This window comes from Condylura cristata, unplaced genomic scaffold (genome assembly GCF_000260355.1).
Source record: "Condylura cristata isolate star-nosed mole 26May11 unplaced genomic scaffold, ConCri1.0 scaffold00008, whole genome shotgun sequence".
Taxonomy (NCBI): domain Eukaryota; kingdom Metazoa; phylum Chordata; class Mammalia; order Eulipotyphla; family Talpidae; genus Condylura; species Condylura cristata.
The window spans coordinates 36,851,445-36,875,433 of NW_004567109.1; the positions used below are offsets into that span (position 1 = coordinate 36,851,445).

General features: G+C 39.4%; 1 protein-coding gene across 2 annotated transcripts in view; it reads left to right on the plus strand.

The window, feature by feature from the left end:
- The window catches only part of PGM1 (phosphoglucomutase 1), a 59,104-nt gene extending 40,081 nt beyond the window's left edge, over positions 1 to 19,023 (plus strand). For both annotated transcript variants that reach the window (XM_004679074.2, XM_004679073.2), the window contains exons 7-11: positions 130 to 245; positions 12,483 to 12,618; positions 15,571 to 15,754; positions 16,949 to 17,083; positions 18,390 to 19,023. In XM_004679074.2, coding sequence (XP_004679131.1) covers positions 130 to 245; positions 12,483 to 12,618; positions 15,571 to 15,754; positions 16,949 to 17,083; positions 18,390 to 18,479 — 661 coding nt within the window. In that variant the 3' untranslated portion in view covers positions 18,480 to 19,023. The remainder of the gene's footprint in view (positions 1 to 129; positions 246 to 12,482; positions 12,619 to 15,570; positions 15,755 to 16,948; positions 17,084 to 18,389) is intronic.
- The last annotated feature ends 4,966 nt before the right edge of the window (positions 19,024 to 23,989 follow it).

Genomic DNA, 23,989 nt, shown 5'->3' on the forward strand with positions numbered 1-23,989 from the left:
AGAATTATGTATACCTCCGAGCCATGCTAAATGGAACCCTTGATTACAATAACGGGTGTTATTTTCCATCCCTCACATGGCTTTGCTACTGTCCTGCTGTGATGTAACTTTGATTTCATGCCTTTGAAGGGTGGCTAATGCTACAAAGATTGCTTTGTATGAAACCCCAACTGGCTGGAAGTTTTTTGGGAATTTGATGGATGCAAGCAAACTGTCTCTTTGTGGGGAGGAGAGCTTCGGAACTGGTAAGTGCACAGGTCTGTGCTACCATTTTCGTTCCTGTAAATACAACTTGCCCTGAAAGCTTAGACTGCTAAGGCAGCACCGAAATAGCAGCTGTAGCTGGTGCGTCCTAAATCAAGATACCATTTATTTATAACAACACCGATGAAGTGTACACATGTGAAAAGCAGCAAGCACATTTAGTCAACGAGAGCTAATTTTACTTTCAGAGGATCACATCTATGGAGACAGGAAGTTTGGGGCCCTCCTGGGCCATGTGGTCATTGAGTCTGTTGGAATTAAACAGAGCGATAAACACATTTTTCTTCCCTGCGTGGTCAAGGAAACCTTTATAAATGTTTTCATTTCTGGGAAGAAATATGGTGAAGCCAATCAGTTTTTCATTTTTACTTAAGAGGTGGTTTCAACATAGCATTAAATCTTTCCCTGTAATGGGCCAAGTTTTCTATAGTAATTCACTATGATTTATTAGGGTTAAGTGAAAAGAGACTATTGGGGTAGAACTCACTTACTAGGTGACCAAGTAATTAAAACTACATCTTGTCCATGAAGATGTTTGTATAAATAGTAGTGTGATGAAAGAGTGGAATTCAGTGAGCTTTGGTGGCATCCCCAGACTCCCAGACTCTTAGATCTCACTTTCTGCCTCTCTCTCTTCCTCTCTGCCTGTCCAAATATTAACTGAAAGTCCCACTTCAGTGTGGGACTGTCTCATCCCCACTATTGTACCCTATCCTACCCACGTTAATTTCTCTCTTTTTTAAACTTTCATTCAGGCTTGTGGTCCATTCTCACGTGTTGGTCTCCAGGCAAGTTACAAAGTACTTCACAGAGCACATTTCTTCTTTTTTATTCTAACATTTTGAAGTAAAAGGGCCACTCTCTTTATTTTGTCAGTGCTCTATTGTCATCCTTTAGCAAAGAAAAGAAGATTAAAAATCTAGCTCCTATCAGGCTTGCAATTGAGTTGCAATTCATGCTACATAAACGAAATGGAAGGATGACTTCATTTCTTTTTCTTTAAGTCCAAGAATAGGGTGGATAGGATGAGATTGTAACTTTGAGACATGTATTTGCAAAGTTTTAAGCAGTTTAATATCTTGAAGGAATGGCAATACTCCTTGATATTGAATTGAGTTGAGAGAATTGGGGGCTATTAAGAATGATGGATGAGTTTTGGGGATGAACAATGTCCACACAAATGGCTAGATGAATTCCCAAGATTCTCAGTCTTTGTTCAGAGATGACAAGTCCACTGTTCAGTCTTTTCTTTTCATAAACTATGGGTGGTACACAGTACTACATAGGATACTAGAGGAATGCCTGGTGAATCTGTGAGGTGGGATGAAATTCCACCTGTCATTATCCAGCGCAGGTTTGCGATTAATCATGTGTTGTGAATGAAGATACCTTTGAATATAGGCACCATGTCTCAAATGGAGTGAGTACTGAGCTTAGTGAAGAGAAAAAGTCTAGGTCAAAATTTGCTGGCATATTTAGATATGTCTAAAGATAGTAGTAATTCCACGAGAGGTTTCTGAGTTTGACAAAGATTGAAAAACCACTGAATTCACCTCTCTAACTTGAATAATCACAATAATATTAGTGTCTGAAGAACCCAAAATATTCTACTAAAAGGTATCTTGTTTGTGAAGTTTTACCTACACATAGTTAAATTCAGTAATTTTTTTATTTTGTAGTTTATTTAGCAACCTCAAGATCCACAGACCCATGTGGGTCAGACTTGGAATCAAGTAGGAATCACTGTTGTCACCTGACTGGGGACAGGTCTGAAGACAGGATAGCACAAGCTGCTCTCCTCCCACTGGACAGGACTTCATATACTAGATGGAAACTTTCAGATCCTTTCTTCTCCTGACCACTAATCTTGAGTCCTTCCTGTTATTCCTGTTTTCATATTATTTATCCAGGCATCATCAACTTCTAGATCCTTCCAAGTTCACCACTGGTCCTTGGTGAAAGCACTAAGTCTTAACCCCTCACTCCCTCTCTTGGAAGACAGGTCCAGAACTGAACTCAAATTCGAGGTTGAAGTGATAAAGAGGCGAGCGGGATGATTATTTCTGGGCACTGAACTTTACTTCATGAAACTTTCATTTATGTCAGCCTTTTGAATATTTCACAATACTTTTAGCCGATGTAATGTTGCAGATAATTAAACCCCTTTAAGTCTTTACTCAGGAGCATTTGCCAAGAAAAGTTCCCCACATTACATCATTTTTTGAACCTAAGTATTCAACTTTAATTCTTATTTCTTGTTCAAGTTTGTTCTTGTTTATTTATCAACTCATTCAACAAATACTAAATGCCAATCATGGCTTTATCTTCCCTTTGATAGCTTTTATCTCCAAAGAGAAATGCATCAGGGAGTAATCTGTAAGTTCTTTTTTGCTCTTTTTGCACAAAAGAAAATTGTTCTGTAATAGTTCTGAGATAAACATTAAAAAAAAAACAGGCTATAAAGGCATGCGAATGAGAACAGCTGAACTTATTTAACTGAACTTCTGATCTCCTTATTTATAGATGAGTCAATTCCCATTTTCTATGTCCTTGCTGGCAAACTCTTCCAACAGTTTCTTACAGAGTTTCTTAAGGTAGACATTAGTGATACTATGAACTTTAAAATATTTGAATTCTATAGTTTAATTCAGGGTAAGGTAATTTATTTATTTATTTTCCTGGTAACCGCAGAGGTGATTTCTCTGGGAAGCCTCCTTATCTTTCCTGAGTGGGTCAAATCCCCTTTTACTGGCTCTCATGGCACCACTCATTTCTGTGTTGCATGCTCTGCAGCCTAATTGAGTCCTTTATCATTATTTGACTAATGTCTCTTGGCTCCACTAGATTGTAAGTTCTGTGGGGAGAGGCATCACATCTATCTCCTATCTCATTTCCCACTATATCCCAAGAGCCTCCTATAAAATCCAGCATAGATTAGATGCACAGCAAGCCCTTGTCAGATGAATGAGAGAACACACAATGCTTGACCCCTGAACAACACAAAAGTGAGGAGCCATCCCCCCCATTGTCAAAAATGTGCATAGAATTGTCGATTTCCTTAAAACTTAATAGACTGTTGACTGAAAGCCTTACCTTTAACTTAAACAATTAATGCATACCTTGTATATTATATATATATATTATATCCTGTATTCTTATAATAAAATAAGCTAGAGCAAAGAAATTGTTATTAAGAAATTGATAACTCTACTGTATAGCATTTGGATATCTTAAGCCATTTATTGTTTAAAAAAAATTCTGTAAATAAGTGGGCCCACACATTTGAAACTCATAGTTTGAGGGTCAACCTCAGGTGTTCAGTTGGCACACTCCAAAGAAAACAGGATCTTTGAATCAGAAAGGAATGGACTTGAAAAGTCACCTGAGGTAATCTCCTGTTTGCTGCTTAAATCTTCAATCACTAATCAGTTTTCTTCTGCTTAAACACGCACCTCAATGGAGAATTCCCACCTCACGTTTTACAGCAGTTTGGGACACTTGTAGGGTCTCAAAGCCACTCTCATACCATAGTCCAGACTTAAGGACTCCAAGTTTTTGTGGGACAGGTGAACTTTTATAAAAGAACAGAAGTTAACTTGCAAAGAGGTGCAAAGAAATCACACTTCAGAAGAACTGGTCATCAAATAAAGTAAGCCGCTAGCATTTAGAAGCATGAGTTGTCAGTGAGAGCTGTGACTGAGAGGGACTAATTAAACCCAATTGGGGTATAAAAGTTTCTGGGAACATTTGAACATATGGAATCCCAGTGCTGGACAACCAGGAACAAATCCACATTCCCCTAAAATCAAGCACCCTGGAGATTTCAATCCTGCCCATCTACCACCTGCCAATTCTCCCCATTCCTACAGTCTCCTACCCACTCCCATAGCAACTCCCAGGGGGGTTCAGCTTTTACCTCAGGTGGGATCCTCATCCAGGGTACTAATCCGTAGATCCCACCCTCCCACATAACCACCTTGTGCCCTGGCATGGCACCTGTGAATCCCTTCACTCTAGGCATGGTAGAATCAGGAGTGGGGATGTATAAGATGTAAAAGAAAATAAAGAAAGCTCATAAAGTGATGCACAAATACCACAACTTGAAGCACATTCCTCCTCCTCTTTCAACTCTGGCTCTGGCTGGAGTTAGACCTTTTCCTTAAGTCTCCCCCACACTTCATCAAGCTTCAGATACTGTCTCTTACTGGGGGAAGTTAGTACTTGTGTTCCACCTCTAGCTTTCGAGCCTCACTCTGCTGTTTGGCTCTATGTGACTAAGGAAAGTGGGGAAGAATGGCTAGAGGCTAGCCAAGGTCCTCTGCTAGAACTTTTAAACTGATGGGCTTAGCAAGAGGGCTGTTTGGAAGATGGCGAGAGCTTTGAGCTAAGCTGACAAGTCTAAGATCTGTAAAGCATGAGTTTTTATTTTCTTTTGTAAAACTTGTGCTTGGGGAGATGTTGTGGAAATTTAATCATGGCAGAAAAAGGAAAATAAAACCTATACCATTTTCATAATGGTGGCACTCTTGCGATTTAGTGGCAAACATTTCCCAGCATGATGTTTGTTGATAGCAAGGCTGCATGAAAGCAGAGACTTTCCTTTGGTGGATGAGCTCTGATTATCATTTTGGAACCTAATCCCTACTTCTGCGCTCAGGTTCTTCTCTCCGTCTCCAGCTTTTAGTGCAAAGCTGTTTCTCCTAATTAAAAAGATCAATAAACTAGTAAAAGCCCAAGTCATAATATTATTAATGTTATCAAGTATACTTTAGCCAGCTCAGGGTGGAGAAGCCACAGTTGGTTTACATGATTATCTTAGCCACAGAATCTCAGACACTACTCAGACATTGGCATTATAAATGCCAGAGATAAAGGTGTTTTTGTTGGGCATTAGAAACTGGGACCAGAACTTGACTGAGTGACCCTGTTACTTTTGGTTGATCTCATGGTGCAAATCTGTTTCCCCTCCTGATCATGGATGATGTACATGTTTGTATACAATGATGGAAGGCAAAGTTTTGTCCTACCTTCAACTTGTTGGGGAATTGGGAAGAAAATTGAAGGTGAAGTCACTGACTAGATTAGAATATGTCACTACATTCTAATTAGGTTAGATTATGTCACTGCCTTTGAAACTTGTCCTCAGGAAAATGGGGGTCTTGGGAAAGAGAGTTAGAAAATTAATTGAAGATAACTTGGTAACAGGGAAATATGCCAATTCATTATGATCTGGTCAGGTCTAGAAGTTAGTAATATTTTCCTTGTCTCCTTTTTTTTTTTTTTAAAGATTTATCTATTTTTGTATACAAGAACTGGGACACAAGTCAGAGGTGCAGGGGGTGAAAGGAGTCACCAGAGACAGAGTGGGGTACAGAGCAGGCAGATTAACTGAAATACACTGCTGAGGGGAGCAGTGGGTGCAACAGGAGAGTCTTCTGTGCCAGGCGGGTCCCCCTTGGCTGAGGATTGAACCAGTGTTGCAGCAGCTGCAGATAGCTCCACAGTGCTGTGCTTTAGCCCGTTGCACCACCAGGGAGGGCCTCCCTATCCCGTTTTTTAAAAACTCTAGTGATAATGCACATTTAGGGATAATAGCCTGACATACAGTATCAATACTTTAAACATTTTTTAAGTTTTACTTTTCAAGAAAAGTCCTTATTTGAACCTCTTTTCATCAATTCATTCCTCAAATGTTTATTGAATTCAACAGCTGCCTGGGCACTTTGGTAAATAAGATCTCCTGGAGGAGAGTTCTATGGAGTCTACAGCTGGAAAAGCAGTCAAACCTGGCCAGGTACTTAGTGTGCAAAGTGATAGAAAGTCACTTACAGAGTTCTTGGAGCATTACACTCAGGGCACCTAAACTGTGGTATGGTGTGAGAGGTCAGATTTGCCATCTAAAATTTGCTTAGTGCTTAAGTTCACTTTCCTATGGGTAAAGCCCCCACAGAAAAATTGGAACATGCTGTCCCTGGAAATTTCCCAGACAGAGTAATAGCCCAGTGGCTTACACTCTAATTGTGACTTACTCACATATAACTATTACCTGCATGTTTGACTCCCTCACCTATGTGTCTAGGCTCATCTGTGTGGGTAGAGGACATGTCATATTCATCTTGGTATTTCCTCAGGCACTTGGAACATGGCAGCACTAATTCATGTTTGTCAAGTATAGAGTGAAATTTAGGAAAAAATAAAATAAAATGGAGTTTGGGTTAAGACCAAGTTCTTGCCCAACAGATTGTTAGCTACCTTCCTTCAAAGGAAACAAAATTGCAGTGGTAGTGACCAGGCAGATGATTAATTGCTAAATGGAAAGTCTAGGGGGCACTGAAGGAGAGTCCCTGGAGGGCTGGAAAAGGCTTTCTGAAGAACTTATACTTCCCTTCAAAGTGAAGTCATTTTGTACCATAGAAGCCAAAGAGAACAGGACTGTGGACAGATCAGGTCTGCTGAACCTCTCAGCCTGACAACTGGAGTCTGACTATTTTGAAAGACCTTCTTAGAAGCTGACTGTAGTCAGGCTCCATTTAGGAATAGCTCTCTTCATATATGAGGATTGGGGATGAGAGCAGGAAGGGAATGGTAGAACAGGTACAAGTACAGGGTGACAAGAAGGGCAGCCTGCACAAGGGTGAAATTGAACGTAATTACAAGAGATGTTGACCAGGCTAATGGGTATATGTGGAGTGGGGATTTCCAGGCAGAGAAACCATATGTTTAGGAGACAGAAGAATAGATAGAGATGGGGCAAAAGAGACAGCCAGATAGACACTGGTGTTTTCAGAGAACTCTGTGCAGTTCTTTCTAAGTTGCCACATCTCTGTCCACATGCCTGACTCTTGCCAGGGCCAGGAGCCCAGCACGCCTAAAATGCCCATCCTAGTAAATAGAACTTAATCCCTAACCTGTTTGCTCTTGGCTTCCTCAGTAAGAGTTGACATTTTTCTTGACTGAGGCTCAGAGTGTGCCCTCACTGATTTTATGCTTATCACAAGGTGCTGATTAGGCTGAAGTAAAGTGACAGGTGTTTAATGTTGCTGAAAGGGCAGAATTCTCATGTACTCAGTTGGTCCCTGAGTTGGCCCAAGTGAAGAGACCAAGTGCAAAAACCTTTGCTGCTTTTGTGTCAACCAGGACTAGGGATGCTTCTTACAATGTTCTCCCTTTTCTCACAGTTAAGTGAGCTTAGCCTCTCTTATTTTTTTAAATTAAAAAAAAAATGACATCACTAATTCACATTCACTATGGGAAAATTAAATAAGGAAGAAGGGAAAAACACTGTAATCTCACTGCCTTGAGAAAATGGCATGTTAAATAATATTTCATTTTTCTCCCAATATGATTTTTAATTTAATAAGGTAGTGGAAAGCACTGATTTTCTCCAAATGTTTTTAATTTTTTCCTTATTTATAAAGTTATCCATGACATTTCCATAGTACTTAACATTTTCTAAGATAATTCTATTCACTGTCTTATTATAGTCTTGACATTGTGTGAGAAAGGTGGTATCATACCCATTTTACACTTGAAGAAACTGAGGGACTTGTCCAAGTTGAAATAGCTTATAAATAACTGAGTCCAAGACCCATGTTTTCCAGGGCTTAAATATAAACATTTTCCATTCCTACAGCTATAAAAACATTAGCTTTAGAGACATATACACATCATTGCCATTTTTCACTAGTAACTTGTCCACATGCCTGACTCTTGCCAGGGCCAGGAGCCCTTCAAAACCCCAAAGAAAATGAAATTCGATCAGGATTCCTGAATATTAGAGTTACCTGGAGTTTTAATACATTTAAAGTAACTAGCAAGATTGACTAGTTTCCAAAGATATTGGAGATTCTGCAAATGAATAGACTATTTATATTATCAAGCAGGTATTTTGCTTATAGTATTAATATCTCCAAGTAACTTGGTCAGAGGTGAATACAATTTTTAGATTTTATTTTCTTTTGAATATAAATGAAAATGCCGAATTACTTAGAGAAGGAAAAGCACAAAGACCACTTTCCCCTATGCTTTTAGACTAGTCTAACAAGAAAGGGAGAAAAATTAAAAAGAAAAAGGAAAGGTGTGTGAAAAAAAAAAAGCTGAGGCAAGCTATAGGCAAATAATTCCAAGCTCTATGCTGCTATCATGAATTCTCAATATCCTGGGGAAGCCGCCAGGATTTTGCTTCCCAGGATGAACTACTGCCAAAACATATCATCATTTGCAAAAACTCTAAGAGTCAAATAGCTAACTTTCTGTTTCTTGAAATAGCAATAAAGACAAATAAAAGTCCATAGAGAATAAAATTAGGTAAACATATCCAACACTTGTTATATAACATATAAAAAGTATTGCTTAAAGCTTCCAATTTTGACAACATCTAGGCTTTGAGAAATGTTATTTCTAAAATTGGTATCTATTGCAGATAAAATCTTTGGAAAGAAAAAGAACACATGTAGTTTTCTGAATCAAAAAGAAAATGTTAGAGTAGAACAGTTAATTATTTCATTCAGGTACAATAGAGTTACTTATTATATTCCTTATGCTATGTTAATCACCACACTTAGTTACAAGGATAAATAAAATATGCCTACAAGAATTGCATGGTTAGTGGGCGTGATATAAGATGATTGAGGCTCAAGGAGAAGTTTTAAGCAGGTCACTACTTGAAGAAAAGAAAAAGCTCAACTTTCTGTGGAAACTGGATGCTAATCTCAAAAAGCAGAGCATATTTGACCTGGGGCTAAAAGGGTGAAGAGGGGAAGAAAGCCAGTATATCTCATGCCTAATACAGAGCCAGCACTGTGCTAGACACTCTACTTCTACTCTCCGTAGAAGACCCAAAGGGAGGCCAGAAAGTGTAGACTGTCACATAATGAGTTCAAGGTATGATAATATGCAGAGCACTGCATATGAGGAAGGGATTGCATTGAGTTCTGTTCAGAAATCAGAAAATAGAGCTCAATACAGTATGCTTTCTTTTTGTTTTTTAGAATAAGGAATTTAAAGGCAACAAGTGTGAGTTTAGAATTTTTTTTTTTTAAAGATTTATTTATTTGTGCATACAGAACTGGGGTACAGGCCAGAGGCTCAGGGGCGGCGAGAGGCTTCACCAGAGACAGAGTGGGGAGCAGAACAGGCAGATTGACGAAGTACACTGCTGAGGGGAGCAGCGGGCGGGTCAGGAGAGGTCTGCTATGCCATGTGGTCACCTCCGGGGCAGGCGGGAGTTGAACTCATGCGGAAGCAGCTTTAGATTCTCAGTGCTGTGCTTTAACCCGCTGCGCCACCAGGGAGGGCCGTGAGTTTAGAATTTTATAAAAGAGTCTCCAGCATATAAATAGATGCAAAATAATTGACTTATTGTTTTTGATAAATATTTTAGCAAGGGGCTCTGTGGGACATAGATGTGCCATCATTTATGTAGGTTAATATTTGGTTATTAACCATTTTTTATTGGTCAAAGAAAGATATCTGAGATTTAGACAAGTTGACAAAAGGTCCATTTTTAAAGCTTTGATACTTTTTGTGAAATTGCTCTCCAGAGGACTTTTCTTGTCCTAGCTGCAGCCTATTACAATATCACTTCCCTCATACCTCCTCTGATACTAGGTGTTCTCATTTAAAACCTGTGGTCATTTGTTAAGCAAGTAGCAGTTTCTTACTATAATTTTAATTTTGTCTTCTCCTCCAATACTAGCTTTTTATTATGTTAATTGGTTACCTGTATTAACTCTTTGGACAATTGCCTATTTGTACCCTTGGCCTGTTTTTCTAGTGAGCTTTTGGTTTTATTCTTAATAATATATAAGAATTTTTTTTCTATATTGAGTATATTTAGCATCTAATTTATGTTGAGAATTTTTTTTTAATTTTAAACCGAACTGTGGCCTTTTAATTTATATATATTATTGATAAAAATGCCAATTTTGTATTATGATCTTATCCAGAAAGTATTTATTGAGGTCAAATTTTGTGTCAGGTAGTTAAGACACAGCAGAGAATAAAACAAATGAAGGCTAACTCTTTGTAACTTTTTATTTGGTAAAGGGATATAGAAAACAAACAGATAAATTGTGAGTGGAGGTAGATGCTGTGAAAAAAATGAATGTGACTTTGGCAAACCCAAGTTGTATATTTATTTTAAATATATTTTTTTAAAGATTTATTTATCTATGCATGCAGAACTGGGGTACAGGCCAGAGGTGCAGGGGCAGTGAGAGGATTCACCTGAGACAAAGCTGGTAACAGAATAGGCAAATGGATGAAGTACACTGCTGAGGGGAGCAGCAGGCAGGTCAGGAGAGGTCTACCAGGTCCTGTGGGTCAACTCCGGGGCATGGATCAACCTCATGCTGAAGTGGCTTTGGCTTCTCAGTGCTATGCTTTAACCCACTGCGCCACCAGGGAGGGCCCTTTTAAACATTTTTTATAAATAACCATTTATAAACAATTTGTTTAATTTTAGTAGTTGTGATAGTTGAAGGACATTACAAATTGGTAACATGACCAAAAGTCCCAAGAATACATCACAGACTAAATGTATATGTATCTAACAACATTAGCTTCAAAATATGTGTAGAAAAACTTTTGAAACTGAAATAGCAAACACAACTCAATTAAAGTTAGAAATTTCAACTGTCTTCTTTTGATAATCAATGGAAGATGTACAGACATGATTTAAACAGAATTAGCAACTAGATTAATATCTATAGAATATTCCAGCTAACAACTACACATTCTTGTATGCATAGTGAATATGTGTACAAGAAAAGAGTGTGTCAATAAATCTAAGACCATTGATATTATACCATTAGGGAATTAACTTAGGGAAAGTATACAGATATATAGAAAATTCCTTAAATATTTGGTAACTAAAAATAGGTGTTTAAATAATCCATATGGCAAAGGCAAAAAATGGGAAAAAAAGAAAATGAAGTATTTTGAATTAAATGAAAATATAAATACAAAACATTAAAATTTGTGACTCTAAGCCAGTGCCTAGAGTCAAATTTATGCCTTTAAAGGTTTTTATTAGTAAGACGAAAGGTCTAAGACTAATTATCGAAGTTTCCACTTTAAAAAACTAGAGAAAGAAGAGCAAATTAAACCTAAATATTTAGTAAGAATCTTTGGGCAGAAATAGTCAAGAGCAGAACTTGATGACATAGAAATGAATAAGCAATAATTAAGAAAAAAGAAACCAAAATTTTTTTTTGAAAAATACAATAAAATTGATAAAGTTCATGTCAGACAGATAAAGGTAATAAGCTAGAAAACACAAACTTCTGGCATCAGAAATAAGAGACCTCATTACAGGTACTAGAGAGGTTAAAAGAAAAGTGAAGCTATGAAAAATTTCATGCTGCTGCTTTAAGACAAAGACAGTCTTTCCCTTGGAAAAAAAGAAACTGGTACATAATTAGATTTTAGTGAAACTGTTGCTTCTCTGAACAGTCAACGTTTTTAACTGTAACTTTTAACCAAAAGTTAAAGTCACATCTACTTTTTAGAGAAAACTGTCCTGGGACAGGAGTGGGGTGGCTAGTGGGTGGGTAATTATGAACTGTCACACAACACATGGAAAGAAATACTAATTTTTAAGTAGACAAATCCATCACTTTACTTTATGAATTCTGAGTATTTATAATCTCCAAGATTTAAAACTATATTTATCTATATCTTTTAGTACTTAAAGTCTTTCAATTTTATATTTGAGTGTGAAATACATCTGGAATTCATTTTGATATGGTGTTATATAGGGAAAATACTGAATATTTTCCAGCTTTCAGTTATATTTTCAAATGCTATTTTAAAAGAGGTCTTTTCTTTTTTTAAAGCTTGAAGAGATACCTTTATCACAAATTCAAATTCTATATATTTACATTTTTTAATTATTTAAAAATTTATGTTATTTTGCTATTTGTTTGAGATGTGTTTTTTCCACATTAATACCTAGTTATCGATATATCAAGTGCAACCAAATTATTCCACTAACATTTTTACTGGCATTTGTCTTAAATTTCTAAATTGCTTTGAGACTTAATCAACTTCTATTCAAGATTATGTTACTATAGTCAATGTATATTTCCTTCTATGTACTCAAGTTCCTCTGTAACGCTTAATGACTTTTTGGTTGGGTCTACATGTTTACTCGAGTATTTTGCTAAGTATTTTGGAGAAGTCCTATTTCTCACAGCAGCTCACTCTCTCCATACCAGGTTCTGACCACATCCGTGAGAAAGATGGGCTATGGGCTGTTCTAGCTTGGCTTTCTATTCTAGCCACCCGTAAGCAGAGTGTGGAGGATATTCTCAAAGATCACTGGCAAAAGTATGGCCGTAATTTCTTCACTAGGTAAGTCACAGCCCGACTGGGATATGAACGTGGGCTTATAAATACAAACTCTTTCCTGTCTTAAGTCATAATAAAACACCAGTTCATCCAGCATGTACCAACTGGGAGTTTAACGAATAATTCAATCATGGTTGAGATGAAGTCAACTTTTATGTTAGCCCAAAAGAATGAGGCTTAAAATATTAGTTATATTCAAATCAAATATAAATCTTTTAAATCTAGCTATCAGGTAGACAAGATAATATTGTATTTAGATTCAGAAAAATGGATTAGGAGTTTATTTCTGTCCCTTGGTAGATTGGGAAGTCATGTAACCTCTCTCTGTATTCAGTTTTCTCATTTGTAGAAATGGGAATAACAGTTCAATTATTGAGTGGATTAAATGAAATGTGAGTCTGAAAGTGTTTTATAAACTCTGGAACACTAAAAGTATGGAAACATTCTTTTCTGAAATTATGGAAACAATTATGCTTAGTCCAAATCAATTTTTCAGGCTCATTAAAAGAGATCCCCAAAGACTTGTCAATACTTAATTCATAGATTTAATAAATATTTATTGTGTTCCACCAAATACTGGAGGCTTTAGCAGTAAATAAAATACCTAGAATATTTTGTAATTCTTTACCCTGCGTGCTTCTAGTTTCAAAATGGCACTAACATTTCTTTTCCAGTAGTGCTTTTCCTTCATTCCAATTTATGTTACCTTCCAATAATTGTTAAATATCTAATAATTTTTTTCTGGACCTCACTATTCTAATTATGAAAAGAAATCGGAGTAAAGGGGTTAGATAAATTGTAAGAAATGTATAGATGTAATTTCTCTGAACCTCAGTTACCTTTCTATCAAATCAGTGAGTAAAAAACTTAAAAAATATATTGTCCATTTAATAGTCTAAAATCTCTGGATTTGGCCTTAAATGACTTGAATTCCTTAATCAGAATCATTTTATCACTTTGGACAAGTTTATTGCTGTCTTCTTCCTTCAGGTTATTCGTTTGTGGAAGGTATAAGTAATAACTGCCATGTGGTTTTGTACAAGTAGCTCAGGGATTGAAGGCAAGAACCTTTGCTAAGAACCAGAAAAATTCAGAACAGCAGTCTTGAACTCTGTATAGTCTGGGATATCACAAAAGTTATGACCGTGTTTGTTTTTCTGCTCTATGGCATCAGCAAACACCTAACTCATAGTTGCCACTGTACTAATATTCTTTGAATAGATAAATGGATGAGTTAATAAGTGATCCATTAGCCAGAATGGATTAAGGCCAGGAAGAATTGTTCAGAGAAAGAGTCCCTCTGGGATTAGTTAAAAGACTCCTAAAAACTATTTTAACATATTTTTCTTAATTTCAAATAGTTGCTAACCATGTATTGCAAATAAAGCTCTTAGTACTAACATTCACGTTTAGTTATTTAACAAAAGTACTTTTGCATGCATAGTTTCCTGTCTGCCTTAAAACAGCTATTGATAAAGAAATGACTTTGGAGAGATGAAGCAACTTGCCAGAGTCACACAATTAGTAACTAGTAGAGGCTGAATTCACAGCTCATTCTGATCCCAAAGTCCAGATTCTTTCCATTATACCCCTCTTCGCCTAGGATTTATAGAACATTTCCCTCGAACACCCAAAGGTCATAGATGTAAAGCACTAACACCTGGTTGTAATTTCTTGCTGTTTATCATTTTAACTGGAGAAAAAAGCTGACTTCAAGATTAAGGGGACTGTTGTCCTTGATTCATAGAATCCTGGAGCCAGAATAGGTTGGCCTTAATTCCCTGGTATTTCTCATGTCTCAAAGGTGTCATCTTGCACATATCATATTTGTTTCACTATCGCAAATAAATATAGACTCTGCTATCTTGAGCCTCTAAAAAATAACTCTTTCAAGAGAGCGTGTGCCACTAGGTCAAGAAAAGCCACCTGTAAGAGTCTTGAACCTCATAAGAAAGAAGTCAAGAACAATTCTTAGGGGAAAAATGAGTCATAGATTTCATTTGTCCCGGCCTTCTCCCCCAAACCCCAACCCACCCTCCACCCCTTGGCTCTTCTGCATCTGACAGAGTGACTCTAAATACCAGAATGCACTCTCCCTGAAAGGAGGGAGGCATTTCAGATGTAAAGAGTTAAAATTTGGCTCCTTTATCTGGTCAGTGAAAACTTGGCCTCACTTTCAGAAGCTCCTGTGGGGACTGGAACTCTCCTTATCTAAAATCTCAGTCTCAAGGGGCAGGTCCCAGGCTGGGTGCAGCCCTAGTATTTGCCCCAAAGAAGCATTATGAGTTTGGAAGAGAAGTACCTGAGTCATGAGCAGTTTTATCAGAATCCTCTAGAGATAACACAGCTTTTAATTCTACCTCGCAGGATGTATGATTAAATGTTAGATAGTATCTTTCAAAAGCCTTTGAAGCTTCTTAGAGCTTTATTCCATAAAAAAAAAAAATACACACACACACACAAAAACAAAGTTTGGCTTATTCAGAAGCTCCTTAGTCCTTCCTTAGAAATCCTCCAAACCCTTCTTTTATCCCTGGCCTGCTCCATCTCCAGGAAGTAACAAGCACTTTTTTTTTTTTTTAAGATTTATTTTTTATGCATATATGAACTGGGATACAGGCCAGTGGTATAGGGGTGGTGGTGAGAGGATTCACCAGAGACAGAGTGGGGAGCAGAGCAGACAGATCCACTGAAATACACTGCTGAAGGGAGCAGTAGGCGAGACAGGAAAGGTCTGCCATGAGGGTACCTCCCTGGCTGGGTATCAAACTCATGATGCAGTGACTGCAATAGCTTCACAGTGCTGCGCCCAGCGAGGGCCCAACAATCACATCTTTTTGACAATGTCTTCAGAAGTTAGGGACTTGGGGGAAGGCCAAACAAATAAAGGAGAAAGTGCTGAGTTACCTCAGTGACTCTGAAGTCAGGGGACCTCAACTTTGTGGCCTCTTCCAGGTATGATTATGAGGAGGTGGAAGCTGAGGGGGCAAACAAAATGATGAAGGACTTGGAGGCCCTGATATCGGATCGCTCCTTTGTGGGGAAACAGTTCTCCGTTGGCGACAAAGTTTATACTGTGGAGAAAATCGATAACTTTGAATACAGTGATCCAGTGGATGGAAGCGTTTCGAAAAATCAGGTTGGAACAGATTTGTGTGTATTTGGAAAGAGGCCTCAAAGCTTCATCCCTGAAATCCTAAGGGAAAAAAGGAAAAGGTCCCTTGGGCATTTCTCCTTTATGGTCTTGTTTTTTCTTGGGTAGTTATTCTTATTAGATTTTCTTCTGACATATGACTTGCACCTGTACCTTGCTTAACTTTTTTCACCCTTTCATTCAGCATCTTTCTATTATAATGTTAATGAGAGAGAAAAGTCAGTCCCCAGCTAGGGTTACTATCTAGAAAGTGATTAGTGATAAATGAGCATCAATTAGCTCTGTCTTTCCATGATGACTGACTGGGGATGTGTGCTCAATTCACTATTGAATGGCATGATTAGATACTGGATGGAGTTTGCTGGCAAAAGCAGATGAGGTGTGCTGTTTTTCCTATTGTTCAGTCTGTGGCTTTCTGCAAATTTCTTCATATGGAAGAACTGACACAATTATAAGGCACTGACTTGCCCAGCTATCTTACCTGGGTTCATAATATAGCTAGTGGTGTCCCTACTTTTCCCCCTGAAGCAAGAAGAATTTTTTGTTGTAGGTATGTTGCTAAGGGAAGGAAAGATAAGGGCAGCAGAGAGAGGGTGCTGGGCTTGGCGTTGCACAGACCCACCGGATCTTGGGTGGGCATGGTCCATGGCATCCCGCTTAGTAGGTCAGAAATAGCTGGTCCTCTTCCAGTTGTTCTTTTTGAGGCCTTTGGTCAGTGTTTTGTAATGAGTTCTGCCACTAGTCCTCCTGAAATCTTTAGTGCCCTGCTTTCAGTTTGTTCTGTCCTACTTTCCTTCCTGATCCAGGGGTCGAATTTTTGCATCTAGCAAGTTACTTATTTATGAACTTCAAACTGGAGTAGCTGTCTTGTCAATCTTAGGGAAGTGGGGAAGAGGGAGCACAAGCCTCATGTCACCTGGTCTCCTTATGCCCAGGTCTCCCCCCTGATGCTGGGAATTCATCCCCTGCATGAGTTTAGCCCCTCAGCTAGTTGTGCTTACGGGATGGTCGAGGGCAGGTTTTTGGCACTCAACTGCTCTCATTTATCAGGGATCTAATCTTTGATTGATCAAGTATGGATTAAATTAGATTTCCTAACAGACCCCTTGTAACTTGCCAGCTTTCATTCTCCCTGCCAGAATGTTGGGGGAGAAATTCTCTGCTTATCTCTTTTTGCAGGGTTTGCGGCTCATTTTTGCAGATGGTTCTCGCATTATCTTTCGGTTGAGTGGCACTGGGAGTGCCGGGGCCACCATCCGATTGTACATCGACAGCTATGAGAAGGACATTGCCAAGATCTACCAGGACCCTCAGGTAATGCCCACACCCTGACTAGTTCTTTCTGTTGGAGGGAGTGATGTGGTTCTCTTAAGTCCATGTTATACCACAATTCATTTCTCAAATGATAAGGCATGTGTGCTCACTTTCTCCTTGTCTCTGTCAGTACTTCCTAACAACCATAATAGCTAACAATTATCCAAACTCTTTCTATCTGCCCAGCTGTGTTCTAAACCCATTACATGGGTATCTATCTGCATGATTTTTCTCAAATGAGGTGGACTCTATTATTACCTTTACTACAGATAAGGAAACTGAGGCACACAGCGGTTAATAGGTTCACATGCCTGGTAAATGGAAGATTCAGGATAACTAGTCTTTAAATCAGCCCCTCATGGTGTGCTGATCTGTCACTGATGATTTACTGCTTTGCTTGGTCTGGTCGCCTATCCTGGCAATACACACTTTGGTTCTAGATTTGGGTGAGGAGAGAGACAGTTTTGTGGCCTCACAGGGAATGTCTTTATGGAAAAGTGTGCAGATTTGCAGCATGGTGGTTCGCATTCCTACTCTCACCTAGAGTTTCCAGAAATATGCCAGAGTGAGGCGGGCTCCTGGGAGCCAGAGGTGGAACAGAGGGCACCAAAAGGAGCCGTGACACATAGGACAGGTTTTCCCCATGTGTGTCTGTCACAACACTGCTCTTGGGAGATACTCCCCAACCAAAGCCCTATAGCCAAAAAAATTGTTTAGGAAGCTCTGTGGTATACTGACCTCTTTCTGGCAATTCATAACACATACCACATCTTAAAAGTACTGAGAAGATTTGCCATAAAGACATCCATTTAAATAGCATTCACCATCCTTTTTCCTTCTAACACTTAGTAAATTCCTGTGGAACTCATTTGGAACCCCCTGGCAATGAGGTTCTAGGCACAAGGTTTAGCGTCAGATAGCTCTTGTTTTAAATTCAGTAAGATAAAACATTGGTTTTCTCTGGGATAGAGAGAAATTGTGCCCTAGGGAGATACTGAGGCATCTCCTAGGCTTGTTGGTAGATTGACCAAGAGGAATGCAGAAGGTGTCAAGAATGACACTTGGTTGTTCATTCACTTTACATGATATACTGTGATAGCAATTCACTGATACAGGGGATGCTAAACTAGGTATTAGAAGAAAGACCGTGTCTTTATTTTTCGATTTGTAGAGTTTGAGTATACTCTGGGCAGCAGAGTGGGCAGACTTAAAAGTCTGCAGCTCTGAGACAATGTTAGGACTGGGGTTATGACTCTGTATCTGGAAAAAATGATGGAGAAATTTGTTTCCTTTGTGTCTCCCCCAGGTCATGTTGGCTCCCCTCATTTCCATTGCTCTGAAGGTGTCCCAGCTCCAGGAGAGGACAGGACGCACTGCACCCACTGTTATAACCTAAGACCAGCCAGATGCTGTACGTCCCTCTACCCTAGGGCCTTCGGGTCATCTGATTGAAGAGCGTGGACAGAAAAAAGTGTCTTCACCCAGGCTTTTTAGGATTTGGTTTTGCACTAACCAGATGTTGATGAATGCCACATTAATGGGGTCCTTCTTGTTGACATGACCATGGCAAACGAGGGGAAGAGAGGAGGACCGAAGGGTTTATGCTGACATCAGGCCCTTTTCATGTACTTCTGCTGTGTGGGTATTTGTGTCGTTAGCACTAGTGTTTGTTTACACTACAATGTTAGAAGGACATTAGCTTATGAGGCCATTTTTTATCCTTGGGATGTCCCAATGAAATGACAAATTCCTTTCTCCTTGGTAAATCTTCCCCCTGTTTATTGTTTACATGTACTCTAGCAAAATGCAATTTCTGGTGCCTTCTCTCCAATCAGTTTTTTCCTCAGAGTGAGACGTACTTGTCTAAAGATTTCTGCCTTGTTTTGCAAGGGTCCCATTCACGCAGATATTTTGGGATATTAAAGCAAAATAAGCTACTATTTCTTGATGCTTTTTTTTTTGTCTTAAATACAAAATGCTCTTGAATCCAGAAGACAGCTTTTCTTTGTTTTGAAGAAGAGGGTATTGTATTTTGTTTTGATGTCTTAGCTGAAGAACAAAATGTTCTCTGTCCTAGATTTAAAATCTTTAGATTCAAGAACTGTAATTTCAAATTAGTAGGGTCAACTGAGCGCTGGGTCCTTCCAAAGTAGATAAATTAAGCTTAACGTGGTTAACTTGGAATGATGGAAAGAAAGATAATTTTCAAGAGATTTTAAATAGCAAAGTATTGCCATGTGCCTTGTGGTGCTGAGATTCCATGACGACTCTAGAGGGGATGGCAGTACAACTCACAAAATCCCAGAGTAGGATTCCTGGCAGTTAGCTGGAAATCTTGATCCCTCTGGCATCTTACATATCTTCAAACATTTATGTTCAACCCACTAATATAACATAACTCGAGTCAACAGACGTGAGGCTGAGTCCCACTTGAGACCTTGAGTGACCTTTGACTATCATTCTCCTCATCTTTAAAATGAAGATGAAAATAACAATGGTTGATGGTGGTGGATAAAGCTGATATGGTGGCCATTGTGGTGATATAAATCTAAGCAGGTGTGAACTTATTCCCCTCAATAATATATAATAGTATAAATCAATATTATATGTTGTCTTTCCCCCCCAAAATTATATTCCTTGAGAACAGTAACAAAATATTTTTTAAAATAACAACAACAAAGAGGAAAGCATCTCTAACTTTGTAGGGTCATTGAGAACATTAAGAGTTGACCTATGGAAAGCAAAGGGCATAATATCTATTTCTCATCAAGTTGTCAAATACATGTGAACAGGAGTATGTCTAAAATATTGCTTCTGGAATTTAAGTACAGGAAAGACAAAACCGTGACACTAATGTTTAGAATGCATTTCATGGTTTACTAGGTACTTCCGACAGAATCGCCTTGCCATCTGGGTTATTCCAGAGAGGCAGCTCAGCTATTAACCTCTCGTTCACCCAGAATGGAATCCCACTTCCAGGTGACAGGGTCTTTACTTGGGGTGGGATTTCCAATATTGCCATTTAACTAGTAAACAGAACTGAGCCATAGCAATGATGAGCTTAAACTGGCCATTAATCCTGTGCCTGGCACAATTCTAAGTGCTTTGCATATACTGTTTCAGTTCTCCCAGTAACAGTACCAGGTAGCAACTGTGAATGTTCCCATTTTAAGATGAGGACCAGTTACATCCCCAGGAATGCAGTCTCTGCCTTCTCTTCTACTGACTGGCTACTTCTAAGCTGCTTCTAATAGCTGCCAGAAAGGTGGGCATCTGTATTTTAATCATTAAAGGGTGTTTCTGTATGTCTGATGTGCCAGGGACTCCATTAGTATTGGCATAGTTATCCCCAGGAATCTTGATATCCAAGTTATCAGCCAGTAATATTAGTAGCCCCCACTGAGTGTGAACAGTCTTGAGAAGGGTAGGAGTGAGAAATAGTCACAGCCTTCCAGCTGCCTTTAAGACTGGCTGGGAAATGAAGTCCAGCACTAAAAGAAGACCATGCAGGAGGTAATCTTTATGAGCTGGGTTAGCAAATTTTCGAAGCACTTAATCTGTTTTCAGGAGTTGGGCTTTCCAGTAACTCTTCACATGAGATATTATTATTCCCATTTTAGAGTTGAGGTAGTTGGAGCTCAACTGAAGCTTAAGTAATTTGCTCCAAACCTCAGCTACCAGGTGGCGGAAGTGGAATTTTGACCCTGAATTTCACTCACTCTCCATGACCCTTTACTACCTCCCCATCTGTTGAATCAGCTGCAGATACTCCAGGCCCATGGCCCCTGGAATGGTGTCAAAAATTTCCTCCTTGTCCCTGATCATAATTCAGCTGTTTTCCCAGACCCTTCTTGGCTACAGGTTTGGGAGTTAAAAGTTCAAGGGAGGAAGTGGGAGGTAGCTGGGCCCAGCCCTGGAACAATGGGGGTCGGCATGGGTAAGAGCCAGCCATTCCCCTCTGTTCCAGACAGACACCCCAACACACGTGCCCTCCCCTCAAGAGTCAGAACCCACAGATGCTAGCCAGCAATGTGCTGTCAAGCTTCTCAGTATTGATGTGGTCTATGAGTCAGGCCTATTCTCTTTGGGGTGTGGCAAGGATTACAGTGGATTGGAACATTTTGGGCTCTCACTCTGAAATTTTACTTTTTCCTTTCCTCTTGATATTCTGCTCTCATTTTCAAGAAACAGATTGCTGTTTAAGAATGTTCCCCTGGCCCAGAAAAGGGCCAGGCCCCTAGGGGATAGGCTCTACCTCATAGAGGAGGAAAGTGAAGGCCCAACATGCTGTAGTTAAGGAGTCTAAACTTAGGGTCCCTCTCCTTCCCCTGCCCCAGAGTTTGCTCACCCATTCTGCTTTCTACTGCATTTCTTGTTGACTGCTTAGACAGGCATTGGCCTTATTATATAAGAATCTTCTAGAAAATAATGTATAAGAGACACAGTCTTCCTGTCTTTATGTTCTGAACCCTTCAGATAGAAGTGGTGGGATATAAGTAACAACCCTCATGCATATAGTGACTACATCTTACCTGGATGACAGCAGAGTCATGGCCCATGACTTTCATTCTTGCCCCTTGGATCCATTTTCAGCATCACATCACAACTAAATGCTTATTCAAATGCTTAAGTCAAACACCTTTGTGTAGCATCAAGGCCCTTGTAAGCTGTCTATGGCCTGCACCACCAGCTCCTCTCCCTCTACTTTCTGTCTTGTGTTGGATGCTTCAGTCATGCAGAACCACTTCCAGTGTTCTGGAAATACCATGCTCTCTTATCGCCAGCCTTTGTACCAGCTTTTCTCTGCCTGTATCACCTTTCCCTTGGACCCTAACCTCCACCATATTCCCCAGCTCCCACTCATTCCTCAGACCTTCTGCTGAACATTTTTTTTTTTCTCCAAGACTTTCCTGAGCCTCCATAGTGTTCTGAGAGTTTTTTCTGGTGTTCCTCATCATGGTGCTCATCACATTCTATGTAAAAAATCTGCTCTCTGAAGTCAGAGAAGGCAGGGATGGATTTTTCCTCATATCTTGTTGATTCAGGACATTGCTACAAAACTTAATTGGGGGTGTAGTTAGATAAGGGTTCTGTCAAATTAGCCAGATTACAGAGAGGAATGATTTTTCTTTGAGGAGTAGAATCAGCAAAGCCTGGCCCAGACTCTGACGCCTCTGGGCAGATTTAGGAAAGGGAAGCCATCATGGGATGGCCCGTGTACCAGCCCTGGGCTACACACTGAGGGGCACATAGATACAGTCTGGAAGACTGAAGGCTGTTCTCGGTTCCTAATATCAAAGGTAAAAGCATGGTCACAACTTGGCTTGTTATAATGCAAGGGAAGTGAGCTCACTATGACAAGAACATGTCTCATGTCTGTCTGTTTGTCCTGTGGGAACTTTCGAGGGCTGTGGTTTGGTTTTCACCACATGTAAAAGTACACATGTGAAAAATATGCACGTAGGTCCCTTAAGTTGGATTTGTGGGTGTGGGCTAATAACTGTTTTCCAAAAAGTTTTTTTTGTGTGATTCAGAGTGCTGCTCTCCAGCTGACAGCAAGGCTGGTTAAGTGTCACCATCTATTTGTTTTTTATGAGTGTTGCTTCATGCAAGCTGTCTCTGGTGGCTTCTGACTTCATTTTTGTACAGTGACAGGAGGCCTACTGTTGTTCCAGTTAAAGAAGAAAATGTGGAGCGTTTAAGTGGACAAAGTACCCTAACCTCGAGTGGTGTTGAACTTCTTAGTAGGCTCACCAGTTCTGTGATTCAGAAATAAGCACAGCACAGGCATTTGTCTCCGAGCCAGTGTCTGGGTCCTTATTTGGGAAATTGGCAACTCTGGGAATGACTCGGAGGCAGAGGGTCCCAGACCTGAAGGCTGGGCTCAGCACTTGCATCTGACCTTCTCACGTTGCCTGAGTTTCTCCCTACACTTTACTGGCTTCATGTGGGACAAGAGAGCCAGGAGCAGCTGTGTTTTCCTTTCTTACCAAGCTTCTGGAGTCATGCAGCATCATTGCTGTATCCTCTTGCTTTTGATCAACTCACTCAGACCAGCCCATATTCAAGGGGAGGGGATTTACACACTCTCTCTCTCCTTGGGGGAATAACAAGATCACAGTGTAAAAGAATATGTAATAATGTCACGTTGCAGAAGAATATGTAGCCATCGTTGGAAAATACAGCCCATTACATTTCAAACTAGTATTTTTCTCCCAGTAAATATACCACTTTGAGTACTGTGGGCATGAAAATAAATATAAGTTAGAATTTATTTTTTTACCAAAACCATCCATTTGTCAATTATCTAAGTAGATACAAGTGCTATTATCACACATTCCCCAAACCACGGCAGACATAAATAATTAATAGCAGCAGTTTTTTTTTTTTTTAATTGATTTAACATTGGTTTACACTATTTGTGATTCAGAGGTCTGGGAGCAAACCTGTTCAGATGCATGTTGCCACGTGACACCTATCCCTAGAGCCCATAGCCCGTGACCATAGTCCTTTGGACCCTCTCCCTCTTTGCTCCCCAATCCTTCTGATAGCTTCAGTTGTATAGTCACATTTCTAGGATTGGTTCTGTGTTGGTTTTATCTGACCTTTTATCTTGTTTCTCTATAGTCCACAAATGAGTGAAATCATCTGGCATTTGTCATTCTTCTGACTCATTCTGCTCAGCATAATCCCCTATACTTACTTCCTCCTGGGTTGTCACAGATGGCAGCCATTCATCTTGTTTTTAATAGCTGCATAGTATTTCATTGTGTATAGATATAGTCTTTTTTAAATGCTTTTTTAAAAAAGATTATTTATGCATGCAGAACTGGGGTACAGGCTAGAGTGCAGGGGCGGTGGAGGATTCACCAGAGATAACAGTGGGGAGCAGAACAGGCCAACTGA